General features: G+C 31.8%; 2 protein-coding genes across 2 annotated transcripts; one reads left to right on the top strand and one right to left on the bottom strand.

The window, feature by feature from the left end:
* The first annotated feature begins 5,025 nt into the window (after nucleotides 1-5,025).
* On the top strand, nucleotides 5,026-7,806 carry LOC142612596 (cytochrome P450 86B1-like). The gene is made up of 2 exons (XM_075784702.1): nucleotides 5,026-6,300; nucleotides 7,405-7,806. Exons 1-2 carry the CDS (start codon nucleotides 5,026-5,028, stop codon nucleotides 7,804-7,806), a joined length of 1,677 nt encoding a protein of 558 aa, XP_075640817.1.
* Nucleotides 7,807-14,897: 7,091 nt separating this feature from the next.
* Nucleotides 14,898-15,661, bottom strand: LOC142611897 (uncharacterized). The gene is made up of 2 exons (XM_075784049.1): nucleotides 15,164-15,661; nucleotides 14,898-14,975 (listed from the first exon to the last, which is right to left on the bottom strand). The coding sequence occupies exons 1-2, from the start codon at nucleotides 15,659-15,661 to the stop codon at nucleotides 14,898-14,900; spliced, it is 576 nt and encodes a 191-aa protein (XP_075640164.1).
* Nucleotides 15,662-19,311: the final 3,650 nt, after the last annotated feature.

Genomic DNA, 19,311 nt, shown 5'->3' with positions numbered 1-19,311 from the left:
GGGGTCAAAATGCTACATGGAAAAGTCTCTTGGCATTTTTTTGTAATTGTGGGAAAGTTTAATTTAAGTGTGGGAAGTGGGATTGTTGAATAAATCCGGATTGGGCTTGATTTTGTTTGAGTTTGAGAAAGGGGTTGTGTTTGAATTTTCTGCTGGGCTAAGTGAAAAATGTGAGACTCAATGGGCAGGTATAGACGCACGGGTTGGGCTTGAAATGAGTTGAGTGTATTTCAGATTGGGCTTGAATTTTGAAATGGGTTTGGGCCAATATATATATTACACGTAAGGTTTTAAGATGGGTTCAGGTTTGGCCTTGAATGTTTGATTCATCTCTCAGGAATGGTTGTGGGGCCTTTTTTTGAAGGGTTTCTTAGACCCTAGCCCAATACGGAGCAATGGGTTTGTTGAACCTTAGATACTTATATTAAAAATATCAAGATGTGCCACTTGATTTAAAAGTTAAGTTGTTGATATTGCATTGGACAAATTATATAATAGAGTGTAAGATAACAAAAAATAAAAATCATATAGAACAAAAGGATCACTCATTGCACATATTAATTAATCAAAAAGAGTCTAAGATACAAACATGGAAGAAATATACAAACATGGATGAAATGACCGTTTTGAAAACTTATGCAAACTTGGTGGTCAAAATGAAACATTTTAAACTTAAAGGAAGAAAATGAAAACAACCTTAAACTTTAAGAGTTAAATGTGTAAATTTTATTTATTTTAAAGTTCCTGTAATAGAGTTTCCACCCTAAAAACATATCTTAATAATTTGAATTAGATAATTTTTTTGATTAAAAAGTGCCAACAAAACAATGTCGTTCTTTCTCTCCCTCCTTTCCCCCTCTCTTTAAATTGTCAAATTAGGCAATGATATGGATGAAATAAATATTTTAAAAACATAATTAAATTTTGAAGATCAAAATAAAGCATTTTAAACTTAAAGGACTAGAAGGAAAATAACCCCAAACTTTAAGGAACATAAGTGTAATTTAATTTTTTTAAGTGTTAGTATTAGAATTTATAGTTTAAAAATAAAATTCTTAATACTAAATTTTAATTGAATAATTTTCATTTAAAAAAGACATAGGCTACATCATTTTAAATGACCACACTTTTTCAAACCAAATATTTTTAAAGTACAGCATTTTAAAACCTAATTAATTTATTGGTACAACTTTCTGAAATAATCTTATTTTATAAAAACTCAAAATTAAGTTTTATTGTTTAACAAAGTATGATATACAACTTATAAGTTATAATGTTTTTGATATATCGATAATTGAAAGTGAGAAGATTTAAATTCTGAATTTCTCTGTTGAAAAAAAAAAAAAAAAAGTCAACTGAGTAATAATACTCTTGACTACAACTTATGATATTTACAGCAACCCAGGAGATAAGATTAAATTTTTAGAATATTATCATATAAAAATGTTGATTATATTATGAAGAAAAGAAAAAAAAAAGAAAAAAAAGAAGAAGTGTGAATGCTGGGAGAACCTCAGGTTCTATTCGCTCTTGATTATATGAGATTTGAGTCTACAATCCGGTATACCTATAATCCAACCTGAGACTGTAGTATTGGTGGATTGTGTTCTGTTGATTCGTACTTTTCACGGGCAATAACTCAGTCAAGGGTGCCTCAAATTCCAATAGTTATTGCATGTTTGTCAAACTGTCTTTTCAAATGTTACATGATCCCAATCGTAAAATCCCATCAATGAAAAATATATTCAAGTTAGCCCCTATTGAATACTATAATTTATTTATTCTGTTCTACTTTGTTTGTTCTGTTTGAAAAATTAAACTTTTTAAAAGAACATTATTTATTATCTTGTCTGTCTTATAAAAATGTATAAATTTATAAAACTGTCCTTAAGTAAATTTATCATTTTTTTAAAAAAAAAAAGTTATTCTTTAACGAGGCAACTAAAAAAGTGTCCTAATTAAATTGATTTTTTAAATATTTATTAGTTTTCTTTTTAAATAGTTTTAAAAAATAAAGTAAGAGTATAATATGAATATTCGTAAATTAATTAATTTTATTTTTAGAAGCAAGACAACATTTTGAGATATTTTAAAATGAAATAAATGACAAACAAATTGAGACAGATGGAGTATATAATTGTGAACAACAATTCATCATACCGTCTAAGTAGTTTGACTAATATACTGCAAGTTACACACAAAATAATAATTCCTATTGATAATTTTAGAAAAAGGAACTTGCAATAATTGATTAATTTATACTAGTTGTCTTATAATTCGGATAAAGTACATATAATAATATAACAATTAGAAGTTAGAATGTCATGATACATATCTAACACAAGTACGCAACCTCATGAATTTGGTGTAAACAGCTTTTATATAGTTGGTTCCTTATGTTGCACTTGGCTAACTTCAAGTGTCGTTACTCGTTAGTATTAATTTTTTTTAATTTTTTAATTTTGAGAAAAAAAAAGGCATTACCAGGATTACCTCTAATAAATTAAAATGTATTAGAAATTGCGTTGCATACAAATAACTAGTAGTTTGCTTGGGGGATGCATAGATAAATTAATAATACCCTTCCAAACCCCTTCAAAGTTCAAACCACTCATTCCCCCTTAAAATAATTGAAACAAGATTTATTAAACCATACCTCTCTCAATTTCTTAATTTTCTTTCTTGCTCCTCCATCCAAATAACTTGTTCATTATATTACGCTGTTGTAGTTGTTAAGGTATCAGCTTAGGGGAATCACATGTTCACATATCGTCATCCTCCATAAAATTAGTTTATTTTTTATAATCTCTATACAAATATTTAGGCTTCACAATTTTATAATATATACTCATATCACTAGTCGCTAATCCATGCGATGCATGGAAAAAGTATTGACTCTGAAAAAAAATCCAACAATGAGTAAATAGATATTTTGAAAAAAAATAATTAATTGAAATTAATCCAAACAAATAATTATCAACAAAAAATATAGTTTTTAATAAGAAAACTAAAAATCACATGAACCTAAATAAATAACATTTAAGGTGAAGAATTAAGATCAACCTACTGAGACGCAAATGCCAAAAACTCCAAGACTTAAAACCTCAAAATTTATAGAATCTCCAAATTCTACTTCAGAACCAAACCAAATTTATATATAACATACCAAATAAAAATTTATTATTCTCTAAGTTGGAAGACATAGGTTGCATCTTTGATTTTTCTCCAAAAAAATAGAGAGGTTCTTTTATTTGTCATGTGCAATATAAAAAAATAATTAGTACAAATTTTAACCCAAAAACCAAACCCACGATTATCAATGTGAGTTTTTTTTTTTTAGTCCTATCATAATTTTTTATATATATAGATTATCAACGTTTGAATTTGAGTTTATGTTGTTCTTGTTAGAGAGATAAAATTTCAATCCTTGTATAGTTTTGATTAAATAAAAATAATTTTATTTTAAAAATAATGATAATGATGAGTTTGAGTTTAAGTTGGACTTATTAGAGAGATATAGTTTCACTCCTGGTTAAGTTTGAACTAAAAATAATAATTTTATTTAAATATTAAGCTAACGTGGAGAATTGTGAGAGTTTCAGAGGTTTCGGTTTTATATATATATATATATATATATATATATATATATATATATATATAGATTATCTCATATTTAATATTAGGCTAAAATACAAATTGCATTCTCTAAATTTAACTAAAATTCATTTCAACCCTCTAACCTTATTTTCATTCAATTGAGTTCTATAAATTTTAAATTTATTTAATTTAGGCATTCTTTCCAATTGCATTAAAAAAATATTTTTCTCACATGAAAAAAATCTATAAAATTAATAAAAATATTTTATGGATTTTTTATGTATGAATTTTTTTTTTTGCAAAAACTTTTTTCATTAGTTAATTAAATACTCAAAGACAAAGTTTTAATAAAATTGGACAAAATGTTTGAATTGAATAAATTTGATATTTAGAGGACTTAATTAAATGAAAGTATAATTAGAGGTCTAAAATGAATTTTAGTCAAACTAAGAAGACGCATTTTACATTTTCGCATTATTATTATTATTATTATTATTATTATTATTATTATTATTATTATTATTTCAGATTTAAAAAGGAAATAAGGAAAGAAATCGTACTCTATTTGGGATTATATCCCATGAACAAAGGAGAACTTTTGTGTAAAATGCTATCACTTAAAAGTTAAAACTCATGTTCAAAAAGCCATCACTTGAAAAACATATGAGTATAATTTCAGAATATCAATGAGATTATTGTGTGGGGGTATTGGTTTGCGATTTTTGGATTCTTTACCTCAAAATCAAATTGGGAAGGTGCACTAAGCAATTGCGTCTAAGTCCTTTTAGACATAGTTTGAAAGCTTGAAATTGTGAACATAATTGGTGATAGAACCTCAAAAGTGGTCCAAATCCAAATAATTCCAAGTCTTTGTTATCTCTCTCTTCTGAAGAGGGGGGGGAAATCCCTGTTCCTTATTAGGTATAGATAGAAGTAGAACCTCGATCAAAAGTGGTCCAAATTTTATTTTCAAGGGCTGTAACATAATTTAACAAGATCACTAAAACGCAAAACTCATATAGCACATGAATTTAGCTTGCAGGTTTCCAAATGTGTTGTCACAAGTTTGTGCGGTAGTAATTAGCTTTTTTCCCTCTTTCAGCAATAGTTCGTAACTTGGTAGTGTATTATTACCAAAAAAAAGTGCTAGTTTAAGACCTACACGCTAACCTTCTGAATGCAACTTAGAAACCACAAAGTTGGAAGTATACCAATCAATTTATAAGGAAAATGACAGTTACAATTTTCAAACGAATTTGATTTGATACTTTTAATAAAAATTATTGGAATTCTTAAGCAATAGCAAAAATTTCGGTGCTTCCACCCTTGGTTATAACTTATAACATGCATGCCAAGAAACGCAAGGATCATCACCCCTATATATATATAGAACACGTGATCACCAATCCTCTCAAACACACCAAGCCCATGCAATCTCACATTTCCAATCATCATAACACCATGATCGACCCTAGCAATCTCTCCTCCTCTGATGATGAACTTGCAACCGGAAACTTCGTTTCCCGGCAGCTCTTTTCCTTACAACATATCCCAATTATAGAGCTTTTCATTGCTCTTTTTGTTTTCATAGCCATTCATTCCCTAAGGCAAAAGAAGCATCATGGACTGCCAATTTGGCCAGTCCTAGGAATGTTGCCTTCCTTGGTGGGTGGCCTTCGAGGCAATATGTATGAATGGATGAGTGACATTCTTAACAATCAAAATGGAACATTTAGACTCAAAGGCCCTTCTTTTAGTAGTCTCAACAGCATTATCACCTCGGACCCTCGTAATCTCGAGCATCTTCTCAAGACCAAGTTCCCCAATTTCCCTAAAGGGCCATTCTTTCGAGACACAGTTCATGATCTTCTTGGTAATGGGATATTTAACGCCGACGATGCGACTTGGCAACAACAAAGGAAGACAGCAAGCATTGAATTCCACTCAGCTAAGTTCCGGCAATTGACAACCGAGTCATTGCTTGAACTTGTTCACTCCAGGCTCCTTCCTATATTAGAGAATTCAATCAAACAGTCCCTTCCCATTGATCTCCAAGACATTTTATTACGGCTTACTTTCGATAATGTATGCATGATAGCATTTGGGGTTCATCCTAGTTGTTTAAGCCCCAATTTGCTTGAAATACCATTTGCTAAAGCCTTTGAGGATGCAACCGAAGCCACGATGCTACGTTTTGTGACACCGATGTATATATGGAAGATCATGAGATATTTCAACTTGGGGATGGAGAGGAAGCTAAAACACTCAATAAATGTAGTGGATGAGTTTGCTGAGGATGTGATTCGGACAAGAAAGGAGGAGCTCTCTTTGCAATGTGACAATAATATGTCGAAGCAAAGGTCGGACCTCTTGACGGTGTTTATGGGGCTGAAAGATGAGGCTGGACAACCCTTTTCGGACAAGTTCTTGAGGGATATTTGCGTGAACTTTATACTTGCTGGGAGAGACACTTCTTCGGTGGCATTGAGCTGGTTTTTCTGGCTGCTTCATCACAATCCAAGGGTAGAGGAAAGAATTCTTGAAGAGATATGTGGGATAGTGAGTGAAAGAGAGGAGGTCAAAAAGGGAGAGTACCAAAGTGTGATATTTAGGCCAGAGGAGATAAAGAAGATGGATTATTTACATGCTGCTGTGTCTGATGCTCTAAGGTTATATCCTTCAGTGCCGGTGGATCACAAGGAGGTAATTACTTTTAAAAATAAATAAATTAAATCTTCTCATTTAATGAAATAATTTATATAAAAAAAAAGTCTTTATCATTGGACAGTTACAACCAAAATGATAAATTTGAATCTTGGATGTTATGGATACATGAGGGGAACTAACTAATTAAACTACAAAACTCTTAAAATTCATTTTTATTTTTATTTTTTTACCTTTCCAATAGCATCATTTTAACTTTTAAATCCAAACAAGCCCTATATATTAACAAACATGCTCTTTATTTGAAATGAATTTATTTTATAATTTAAATTAAATATTAAAAATCGAACTATATATAAAATGTGATGTCATTTAATTTTTTTGAATTATGTGATCATTTATATGCTTTTAGAACCAAGAAATAAAACATCATCCACAAATTTAATTTTATCGATTAAATTCAAGTAAGGACCCTTTTTTATTTGCTTTAAAAGGAAAATCTATTTTATAAAAATAATTTTTTCATGAATATAAAAGTGTACATAATAATTTTCTACTAAATAACAATTCTTTAAATAATAACTTTTCTTCAATTATAAAATTATTTTATAACATAATAATTCATCCCAAAACCCAAGGTCAGGGCCATCATGAATATGATGAACCCATCGCATTTACTACTTCTTGCGTGACTCACACAGCGTGAGAATCCACGACCATCATGTAGATGTATTAGTATCATCTCAATTTCTCAATATTTGAAATTAATCAAAATTGCAGTTTAAATTAAATATTATAGATCTATAATGTATCCAATGTTATGTAATTTAAAATGATCTTTTTCCATTTTAGGCGGCTATTTCATCAAAGGATCATTAACTTGACGCCATACTTCTAATTCATGGTCGATATTTAATAAAACAAATTACAGTTAAAAATAATATTAGTGAAGAACCTATATAAAAGTGATATTATATCAAACTTAATCTAAATACCTCAATATATAAGTTATGATACATAGAAGTTTCTCCAATTGGTTCCTTAGTTGATTTAAATATGTCAGTACAAACAAATGAATTGAAATATACAGCATTCTAGCTTTATTTTATTTTTAAATTCTAACTAATATATTTCATCATATAGGTTGTTGAAGATGATATATTTCCAGATGGAACAGTATTGAAAAAGGGAACAAAAGTGATCTATGTAATATATGCAATGGGTAGAATGGAAGGCATATGGGGAAAGGATTGTAGGGAGTTTAAACCAGAGAGATGGCTAAGAGATGGGAGGTTCATGAATGAATCAGCCTACAATTTTACAGCCTTCAATGGCGGCCCTCGTCTTTGCTTAGGAAAAGATTTTGCCTACTATCAAATGAAATTCGTTGCTGCCTCTGTGATTTATCGCTACCATGTTAAGGTGGTGGAAAATCATCCTGTAGCACCAAAGTTAACATTAACTATGTACATGAAGCATGGATTGAAGGTCAATCTTTATAAGCAGGACGAGTCCGAGATTCAAAAGTACCTCAACACTAATTAATAAAGGTTCCTTCTTTTGTTGGTATTGCAGTACTATACTATATAAATGAAATTGATTGAATAATTTTAGGTTGAGAAAGAGGGTTGCACCTGTATGTTTTTTTTTTTTTTTTTTTTGAGGAAAAATTGCACTTGTATGGTTGTATACTTCTTAAGAAGCCGCATTTGAATAAAGGAGTTAACATTATTTGTTAATTGGGTATTGTTATGGTAAATCCCCTTTTTTTGCTTTATTCTGTAACAAATTTTCTTCTATTTTTTTCAATTTTTTTTCTATATATTTTGGGGTTAATTTGTATTTCAGTATAGAAATACTTAAGCCCTGGGCCACTAGTGCTGTGAAGAAGAGGTCGTGACCAAATTGCACTCGCAAGATTCAAGCTAAGCCATGAGATGGACACATGGCAAAAAAAGGGGGAGAGCACTTTTAGTGCAAGCCACAACCTACTCGAGATCAAGTAGCACCTGCGACTTGCTTAACCGAACAAATTCCACTTATTTAATCTTATCATCTTGTTCCAACTTATTTTGAACAATCCCAAGTCCCAACCCATTCCAATTTGTGATGGTTCGGCTAGGGGCAAGTACTTTCTGTGTCTTTTGTCCATTCTTCTCTACGCACCTATGATCCTACGAGCATTAAGATATGTAAAACCCATAAAAATGAAAACCAGATAATTTTGTTCACACAAAATGCACAAAAACATCCCTACATCCGGTTATGCATTTTGCAAAAGAATTATATTAAATATTATAGTAATATGTAAATATTGATCATGATTGTAGCATTGTGTAAACTTATTCTCACCCACTTCATTGTCAATGGCAAGGAATTATGAGCATATCTAGAGGCTTCATCGGCGTCTGCCGAGTTGAAGTAGCAACACTTTAGCTGTGGTGCTGTCTCATATCGGTAGTAGTGCTACAATTTCAATGGCAATGGTGAACGACAATGAGTTTGGAATTTTGTTCTCTCTCTCACCATCGTGTAATTGGGTTTACGATTTGGGTTGCAGTCGTCTAAAATTGGTATACAAAGTTACTTTCTATTCATCAAAAAAAAGAAAGAAAGAAAGCACTAAATTACAAAACCAAGACTTAATAATAGGTCTAAAGAAAAGAAAAGTTGAATTTTCATAATCCGTTGAAGTGGTAGTTTGTCAATGGCAAAAAAAAAAAAAAAAAATGCGATAACAATGTTGGATTTGTGTGAAGATGACCGTCCTCTATTCACAACGTACCATTTGAAACAATTGTGGAACAATTTGTGCCCATACTGTAAATTGTTTATTTCTTGTATTTAGTGGCCTATCATGTATTATTCTCTCACTAGATGCAAACTATAACTATATTTTCTTTCCGGATTATTGTAAGATAAGTATACTTGAACACAATTTTAACACAATTTTTCTTTGAACAGATTTTCATGACCATGAGTTTTCTTGACCAAGTGGTGTGGAGTTTGTTCTAAAACTACTTTTCTCATGAGAAACTTATACCTAAATAATTCAAAAATAAAAATTTAATCAATCGCAATACTTTTAAAAATTATAATAAACAGTCTTTTTATAAGTGATATCTTGAAATACTTATGTAATACCAAAGAATTTAACTAAAATTGTCATTATTTAGAATCAATATGACATCTAATTAAAAAATTATTGTAAAAATTGAATAACAAAGCAACAAATAAAATATTGATGTTTCAAAAAGTAACGAATTAAACCCTAGTCCCTATAGGTAGAACAACATTACATTTGGGGTTTAGTATAAGCTGAGATTTAATTATAACGTTTTGAAACTTTAGAGTTTAATATGTTACTTTCAGAACCATAAGGCTTAATTTATTATTTTTTGATAATTTATTATTTTTTGAAAATTTATGTTTAATTTTGTATTTTTGAAATTACAGGTTTAATTTGTTATAACCTATAAATTATGTGTTTTAAAATGTAAATTTTGAAAATTTTAAGATGAGGTGCTTGAGGTGGCAAACATGCCTAGCCTCATTTGGCTTGCTCTGCCTCAAGCTAATTTTCCCTACCATGAAGAGATGACGGGATGATGATGGGTTTTGCTTGCCCCTCCCTGTCTTATCACGCTTGCCCAATCTAACCCGACTTACCCCGCTACTGCCTTATGCATGTTTTTCTTTTTTGCCCCAAAGAGCGGATGGAGTGGGTACGGGACATTATGATCCAACCTATTTTGGTCTCATTGCCATTCTGATTAGATGCCTATGTTCATTTTACCTATGGCATACCACAACTTAATGGGGTAATTAGCATCCCCTCTCAACTTTCACTTAAGAAGAAAAAAGAAATTTCCCTACCTCTCTTTTTTAATGAAAATTTATCTACCTCTTTGTGTTTTTTTTTTTTAGAAATAATTACAATATGTTGTTAATCCCGCAGCTCGAACTTTTTCTCCCCTAGATCCCTAAGCAATTTGTGCATGAGGAGGTGCTAATTTAGTTACAAGACCTTTGGCTACCTCTTTGCTTTAGTAAAGGATACGTCTTATACATAGATAAATTAATTTTGTTGGAAATGGCATGGCTGATCGTGGCGAAGCAAATACAGCATGAAGTGCTTTAAGATACCTATCCCACCTTATGGGATAGAATGGGATTATACCATTAAAGATAAGACTTAAAAAGTTTGAAAAGGAAAATGTTTAATACAGAAAGTAATCAATTGAAAGGTTTTTTTTTCCTCTTAGATAAAATTCTACTATAACCTAATCTAAGTATATATACCTAATCTAAATGTACATGTATATGAAACTTCCTTTTGAAAATTTGAACCCTAATCCTTACCTCCCGTACCCCACAAGTACTTACATGTTAATTAATTGATAGTCTTAAAAGGCACCAACATTTGAAACCTTTTCTAATCAATTAGCATTAATTTTGCCAACTCATGAGATGTATCTAATGCATCTTTGAGATATTTATGTGTTTAAGATATTTGTAAATAGAATAATTTTTAGTTACTCTCAAAGCTCAGAAAAATAGTGCTCTTTCCTTTCTATTTCTCCATACTCTGAAAATACCTAAGAATTTTCATTGTCAATAAAAATGTCAGTTAAATAATCATTTAATTAATAATTAGAATATATAATATTTTTATAAAAATAGTCCAACAATAACAACTTATGATTATAATTTAGGTGAAAATATAATTTTGGTCTCTACATTTTGAGATTATAGTCAATTTGGTTGTTACATTTTGGAAGCAACTAATTTAGTCCATGTTATTTTCAATTTGTAGTCAATTTAGCCCCTACCTCCAACTCACTAATGAAAAATAACTATGTGGTTAACAGATTGCATAGTTGGCAACTTAAAGCTTACGTGGCTTATAACAAAATAATATAAAATATTAATAGATATTGATAATGGACATTTTGAAAAATAATTTGGGGGGTTTTGGTTTGTGTAAGTGTTGAAATAAGTGAGTATTTTATGTCAATGTATTGTATAGGTTGTGGTTGAGGATTTGATGAAATTAGGGATTGATTGTTTGATTTTTTTTGGATGTATTGTGTGTTTGGTTGCCAAGAAAATGAAAGATAAAATTGTAGAATAATTTTTTATTTTTTAAATTTATTTATTTTAATCATTTAATTGATGACGTGATATTTTTAAATATTAATATTTTTTTAATTATTTTTTATAAGTCACGTAAGCTTCAAGTGTGCCCTTATGTAATTTGTTACCATATATGCATTTTTTGCGACTAAATTAATTGCTACCAAAATATAATGACCAAATTGATTGTGAATCCAAAATGTAGGGACCAAAATAATATTTTGGCCTATAGTCTATATATATTAAGAAAATTTAGAAAGTTAGTTATTGTTTTTTTCACTGTAAAAAATACCCCTAATTTAATTAATCTAAACCAATCAAAATAGGGTTAAAATAGTAAATTCTCTCCTAAATAAATTCCTACACACATTAAAACATTACTTCTACTTCTACTTCTTCGTGAAATACCACCCACGTGCTTTTTATAAAAATAACTACCCCAGCCACCCAAAAAAAAAAAAAAAAACACTTCCAGTACACCAAAACACTCCCCACGTTCATCAACCAAAAAAATAACACTCTCCACGTTCAAATAACGCTCTATCAATTATCTACCCACGTAACTTCTCACAAATACAAACTCCTCTCACTAGTTTATAAAAAATAAAATAAAATAAAATAAAAATTCCCTGCGTAACCTTTAAAAATTCAAGTTAAACAAATAAACCTAATAAAAAAGAAACACACACTATCAATTATCTACCCATGTTCCTATTGAAAAAAAAAAAGTTCTACCCAAAAAAACAAAACACTCCCCAAGTTCATAAAAAAAAAAAAAAATTTAAAAAAAAACACTCCCTGCATTGAAATAACACTCTTTACCCACTAAAAAAAACACACACACACAAATGCATAATATTCATTACACCCTTAGAAATTTTTTGTAATTGAAAAATGTAACAATCTTAAATTATAATAGATGCAAATTATTAAGATTTATCCAAAAAATAGAAGAGTCTCTGAGCATGCATGTGAGCGCGTGCTCAGAGGCTAGTCTATAGTATTTATAATAAGATTCCCCTCTTTAGACTGGACTTTTATGTAGTTCAGAAATACTCCTAAACTTTCTGTTTAATAGAGACAAAATATGAGAACAATTCGGTAAAAATATATCTCCAATTCTATATAAAATGCCTGCAAAGTAGGATATTATCCTACTAATCCATATCTTTAAAACACCCTTATCCAAAAAAAAAAAAATTCCCAATCCACGTTCCAACTCTTTTTTTTTTTACTTTACCAAAGATCATTGGTTTCTTTTATTTAATTTTTCTGTTTTTTTTTTTTTTGAATTTCTAGTTTTCTTAATTTTTAATCTCATGTACACTATATAAAAAAAAAAAAAAAAAAAAAACTCCCGCACAAAACACCTGAGGGTAGTTTACCATAAAGTTATATATATTATAATAAAATTAATGTTAAATATATTATACCAACCATATAGACGTGCTCCATGGTCTATCGCAACCAAAACCCAGGAAACTGGTCTCCACAAAACCCCACATACGCCTGGATCTAGACTCCACGGCATCTTATATAACATGATATAACACATCACATTGCTAATAATATTTTTAACATAATATCAGAGTCAAACTTCATTCTTGGCATCAAACAAACATCTCTAGCAAGCAAAGAAGATTCTCACGTGCACACCACCATCAGAAGTCACACATGCTTGTTTGCTGGATCTAGACTCCATGGCATCTCGCAGCCACCGTGGCTCAGTGCTATGTCCAAGATCCACAAACTCAAGCAAACCTGTGACATTAATATCAAATCTGTGCAAATCGAGGCTTCACTTGATGAAACCAACCATACAGACGTGCTCCATGGCCTCTTGCGAACAAAACCCAGGAAGCTGGTCTCCACAAAACCCCACACGCGCCCCCGCTCGCTGCCGTTGTTTCGGTGTAGTTCTCCACGTGCTGCCTCAGATTCCTTAGGAGCAGATCCTCCTCTGGCAACACACGCTGCCATGACAACCTCGTAGCTCGCCGATTTACCAAACCAGCAAAGTCCGAGCATCCATCTCCCTCGCACACGCCTACATGCACCATCCAAAGTTCCTACCACGTGCCATTGCTGTCACGCTCCTGTCATGCGCCAAAGAACTATGTCAGCTTCTTCTAACATCATCCATGAGGTCATTTGATGACGTCATCAAAAGCCACATCAGCTTTATCCATGTCAGCCCTAGCTACGTGATCAGCCATGTGGCTCGCCACATCAGCAGTGTTGCCTCGTCAACACCACGTCACCTAGCTGATCGTTGATCCGGACCACCCAGATCTGACCTGTGAGCACTGACCATTGACTTTGACTTTTGTTGACTTTGACTTTTGCGTTAACCTTTGACCAAAAGTTAAAATTTTCAAAATGGCCTATCTTGCTCAGTGCGTAGATTCTGATGTTGGACTCCATTTCTTCATTTGAAGCTCCGAAATTGGTCAATTGGCACATTATTCATTGTGGTTTCTTCAAAGGCATTCTTCAAGGCATCTCCAAGTGATCTTCTTGTGCTTATCCAACCTCAAGCCTTCATTGAGCTTCCGCCTTGAATTTGAGGGAGGGTGTTAGAAATATATTAGTTATATTAGTCCAATGTAATAGGCCCAGGCTCACTCCTACTTGTAATAGTAGTCTAGAGTTTAGTCGCTTATATATACTCATGTTAGGGTTTATTGTAACACAGGTTATTGTACTACACTCTTATACAATAAAGATGTAGCCCTTAAGAGATTCCTCCATGCATGTAGGCTGACAAGGCTGAACCATGTAACCCTCGTGTTCTTGGTGTTCCTATTCTATGCTTCCCCTTCCACATCCACTCTAACATATACAACATTATATAACACATCACGTTGCTAATAATATATTTAACAATTTAAAAAAAAACAAAGATCCTCCTAACAGACTCATAACACGTGTGAAGAGGCTAATCAACATAAACCGAATTGACAGTGTTTAGAGGCTCCTTTTGGACAACTAACTTAAGGCCCACAGCCACCCAATGACCACAACATGTGCATATAGGCCATGAATTTATTCAAGCCAAACGTATGGGCCTCGTGGTTACTAGTTAGTTAGGGTCAATGTTAAAGAAAAGCTTGTCCCATAAATGATTCTATGAATTCCCACGGGCCTAAGTTATGTAGCTAGTCCAAAAGAAAGGAAGAGAAGCAATCCTAGTCTGCCCAAAGCTACTAGTACGTGTACGTGCATAAAAAGGACATAGCTCCCACAGAATTTAGGGGGTGTTTAGTATTGTTATTTAAACAACAATTTTCAGTCAGGGACGAAATCAGGATTCGAACCTGGGGGGGCGGGGGCAAAGCTTAAAACAATTTTTTTTTTATGAAAATAAAAATTAATATCTATTTCATATTCAACAAAATACTACATATAAAATAAGTGTTTCTTAAACATTTGATATTATAAAAATGTCGACAAAGTATAACATACAAAATAAGTGTTTTTAAAACATTTCAACACATTTATCAAAATGGAACTTGACGCTCTTTTAAGTTTTGAAAGTCGTCTATGATTGATTCTGTACCACATTTTGCAGCAATCTCCTTCTCAATGTACAAAATCATAGTCCATTAGAAAATTATCTTCCATCTTGTTGTGAAGCCTATTTTTGATAATATTCATGGCTAAAAATGCTCGCTCTGTAGTTGTAATAGAAATTGGAAGAATAAGCACAAGTGCAATCACTCTATAAATATATGGGTAAAATAATGATTTTCGGGTTTTTACCAACCATTGATAGCTTCTTGAAGTCCGGATGCCGGACTACATTGTGCTCATAATGATCAACTTCTGCCTTTAAAAGTGTCATTTCTTGATCTGTGAAGTCTTTCGAATAAAATTTGCTTACTAACAACAAAATGTCTATACTTCTAAAAGACTCACGTGCCTCTTTAGGATCAAGAGGTGAACTAAGATTAAGCAATTCTACCGCATGCTTACTTAATTGATGATTTAATTCTTGTAATATAGAATCTATCACAGCATAAAAAATATCTACCCAATAATGATTCTCAATTGTGAAGTCATCTTGTTGATAACGAGCTAGACCTCCTCTCTCAACATAACGAGCATTCATATCTGGGACATCTATGTCACGTGCCTCACAAAATGATTTCACAGTGGTAAGTAAATTTTCCCACTCTTCATCTTTGAATTTTTGAATTAAATTTTCCCACTCTTCATCTTTGAATTTTTGAATAAGTGCTTTAGTAGATGAAACAAAATTCATCGCATTTAAAATGTCTTGAGACTACCACTGCAAAGCTTTACAAACTGCATCAGTGATCTTCATAATTTCTTTCATGAGATGCAAAATGAACACAAGTTCAAAAGAAATCATAGCATGATAACATGAGTATGCTGCTTCTCGTTGGGAAGTAGTATTTCCTTCCTTGATGATCTTAAGTAAAATTTCACATGTTGGACTAAATATATTTACCAAGCTAAAAATCGATCTCAAGTGAGAACCCCAATGAGTATCTCCAACCCGTTGTAATGTGTAATTTGAGTAAGTCTTCTTCTAGTTTCAAGCTCACCAATTTCAACAAAATATGTAATTTGATCAGCATAAGCTTTTTTTAGTTGCTCAGTGCGCTTGCATGAAGCACCAACAACATTGACAATAGAAGATGATCTATTAAAAAAACTTTGAACAAGAAGAACTTCTTTTGATGCTGACACTAATGCTAGTTGCAAGCGATGTGCAAAACAATGAATGTAGTAAGCATATGGATAATCATTTGAAACCAAAGCTTTTAATCCATTCCACTCAGCTCGCATATTGCGTGCACTGTCATATCCTTGCCCTCGCATATCTTGAATATCCAAACTATGATGTGACAAGACAGAATATATTTCATCTTTTAGGGTTAATGCCGTAGTATCGAGGACATGAATTACCCCAAAAAAACGTTCTCGAATAAAACCATCTTTGTCTACAAATCTTATAACAATAGTCATTTCTCCTTAATTGACTCATCATGAGCTTCATCAACAATTAGGCAAAACTTTGCATTACCAGTTTCTTCACGAATCGCCTTCTTCACCTTGTTTGAAAATACATGTAAGATTTCCTTTTGAATTTTTGGTGATTTGTAAAAGGAATTTTTGGGAGCTTTCTCTATCGCTTCTGCAACATATTCATTATATGATACCACCAAATCTAATATTTCAAGAAAATTCTCACGATTAATTGAATTAGAACTTTCATCTCGTCCTCTAAAAGCAAGTCCTTGAAATGCAAGCACTTTGAAACATCAATTGAGGCCTACTACCGCAATCGATTGCTTGCAATTTGATTAGAATTGAAATTTTCAAGTACCTTCTATATGTGTTGAGACTGATTCATCAAATCTGTCATGGCTTGCTCGGAAGCTCTATGAAAAGAGTTGGGTTCTTTCCCAATATGGTTAAAAAAGGAACAATTATTTCCATCATTAACTTTCTTCCAATTCCGAAATCCATCCTTAGTGAATACTATAGGAAAATCTGGTTTTGTATCTCATACAAAACCCACAGCGGAAGCAACAATCACGGATCTACTTCATTCATGAGAGATAATATGTAATCTTGAATTCTTGAACAAAGAATAGGAAGTGTACCTTAATGCTGTGAAATTCAAAACTAGGACTTGAGAATACCTTTAATCTTCATCTTAATTCCACATGGTACCCAAGATGAGTAGTCTCTCAATCAGTCTTTATGTACGTTGATTCTCAAAGAAAAATCCTTCTTCTTCTCCTTGTAGAGAAAAACTGTTTCTTTCTTTTTATCGTACATACATACTAACTACCTTGGTAGTTACTTTATTTAATAACTCTTATTAAATAAATACTGATTATCTAATTGAGTTAGCCTTTTGGGCCTACCCAATTGGGTTTTAATTTGTGACTTGAGATGGAACCAAAGGGAACAAATAAGACTCTAGCTCCAATGGGCCTTGGGCTTTTCTGTCAACTCTTGACAAGTCCAAAGTTACCATTAATTATATTTAATACTACTATATAAATATAATTTCACTCTAGGCCTTATTAATAAATTATATCTCAAGACTCTAGTAATATCATTTGACCCTTCCATGAAATATCCATAATGAACAAAGTCATAATAAACTGTCACTTTGTAAACAACTATTTTATCCTTCAGTACTCGGTTTAATCTTTTAGTTATTCACATTTATTGAAATCCAATTTCAATAAATATAATCTTTAGTAACTCCTTACTAAAGTGAGCGCCCCGAATAACCAGTTCTCATTAAACTTGTCTCAAGGGGATATATAGTGTCTCTACAAAAGAGATTATGGATTCCATCTTGATAATATGTATTCCTTCAACACTACATGTAGTTACCTAATATACTAAGGTTTTGACCGTGAATATTAGATCTCACTCCTGATATTTCAAAGTAACCTACATTTCATGATCAAGTTTACTACTCTCTCAGAATTAAGAGTCTATGAAATTAGAAGTCGTGAGATTAATTATTCTAGTGACAGTTGTTAATTGAATAATTAATCTCACAGCGGTCTAGTTCAATATGTCTTAACTCTTAAGACACATCAACACATCAACTAGAAGTCTCCACTTCCATGATCAAGACAAATCATTTTAGTTGATGCGTTATAGTCTTCACAGATGAAACGCCCAATTTCATCACCGACTATGAACAACATTTTGAGTTTACAAGGAACTTGTGGTTTACATCTTCTATGACTAAATCATATACAATGCATCTCATGGACTATAATAATGTCTCATTAGTTCATTTATAAATAGTCTTATATAATTAAACAATTTAATTATTTATGACATGCCAATAAATTGGATTTTTAGGGCATAGACCCCAACAAATACACGACTCCCATAATTTCCAGTTGGCTTGTCAAAGAGAAAGCATGGTAGACAAAAAACAGCATCTTTACTAGTTGAATATTCAAGCCACATACTAAATGACTTAATTGCAAACCATGAATGTTGAAATTTACGAGAATGACTTCCAAATTTAGTTTTCTTGTACTCATCTAGTTTAGGTTGGTATGGACCAAGCTTAATTAAGCTTGTCAAACTTCATCCCATTCATTAGCATCATATTCCCATATTTGCTTACGCATTCCAAGATCATGCACAAAACCTGTACTTTCGTCAATGGTGACATTTGGAACTTCCGTTTGGAGATTTTCAGAAACTGGGACATCAACGCTAGAGGTTGGCAATCTCGCATCATCAGCTATGGCTTCAAAATTATTTAGATTTTTTCTTTTGGAAAATTTAATATTGTAGTGGACTTACTCATGATCTACAATTTTTTTTTTAAATGTTTCATTATTTCCATATTTCGTAGTTCTATACACTAACTAAAAAAAAGGTACTTCTCAACAAAAAAAAAAATCTAAAACCAAAACAATCACAAACAGACAAGCACAAGTTTATATATATTACTAATATTATCCACATCACACAAAGTGACAAAGACAAAGTTCACAAGTTCATATATATTACTAATATTAGCAACATCACACAAAGTCAGAAAGACAAATTTTGATAAAACCAAAACAATCAGAGCAAAGACTTAGGTCTCACAAAAAAGTCACTTACTAATGACTAGTCTCACAAATTCACAATCACAATACTCACAAAACAATCGCTACCAAAGACTAGTCTCACAAATTCACTATCACAATTCAGTACTCACGTCCTACTGTCCTAGTGGTCCTACTTTATGTCTTTATAGATAAAACCAAAACAAAAAAAGGTTACAAACATTGAAACACAGCACACAGGTGACCGGTCCACACAAAAAGCCACAATTAGATTTACACAATAGTCAATACAAAGCCACAAACTAGTCTACGGTCCACACAACACTCCAGTCCATAAAAA

The sequence above is a fragment of the Castanea sativa genome, chromosome 10, assembly GCF_040712315.1.
Source record: "Castanea sativa cultivar Marrone di Chiusa Pesio chromosome 10, ASM4071231v1".
Lineage (NCBI taxonomy): Eukaryota > Viridiplantae > Streptophyta > Magnoliopsida > Fagales > Fagaceae > Castanea > Castanea sativa.
Note: the sequence above shows the minus strand (reverse complement) of the source record. Positions and strands in the feature narration are given on the sequence as shown.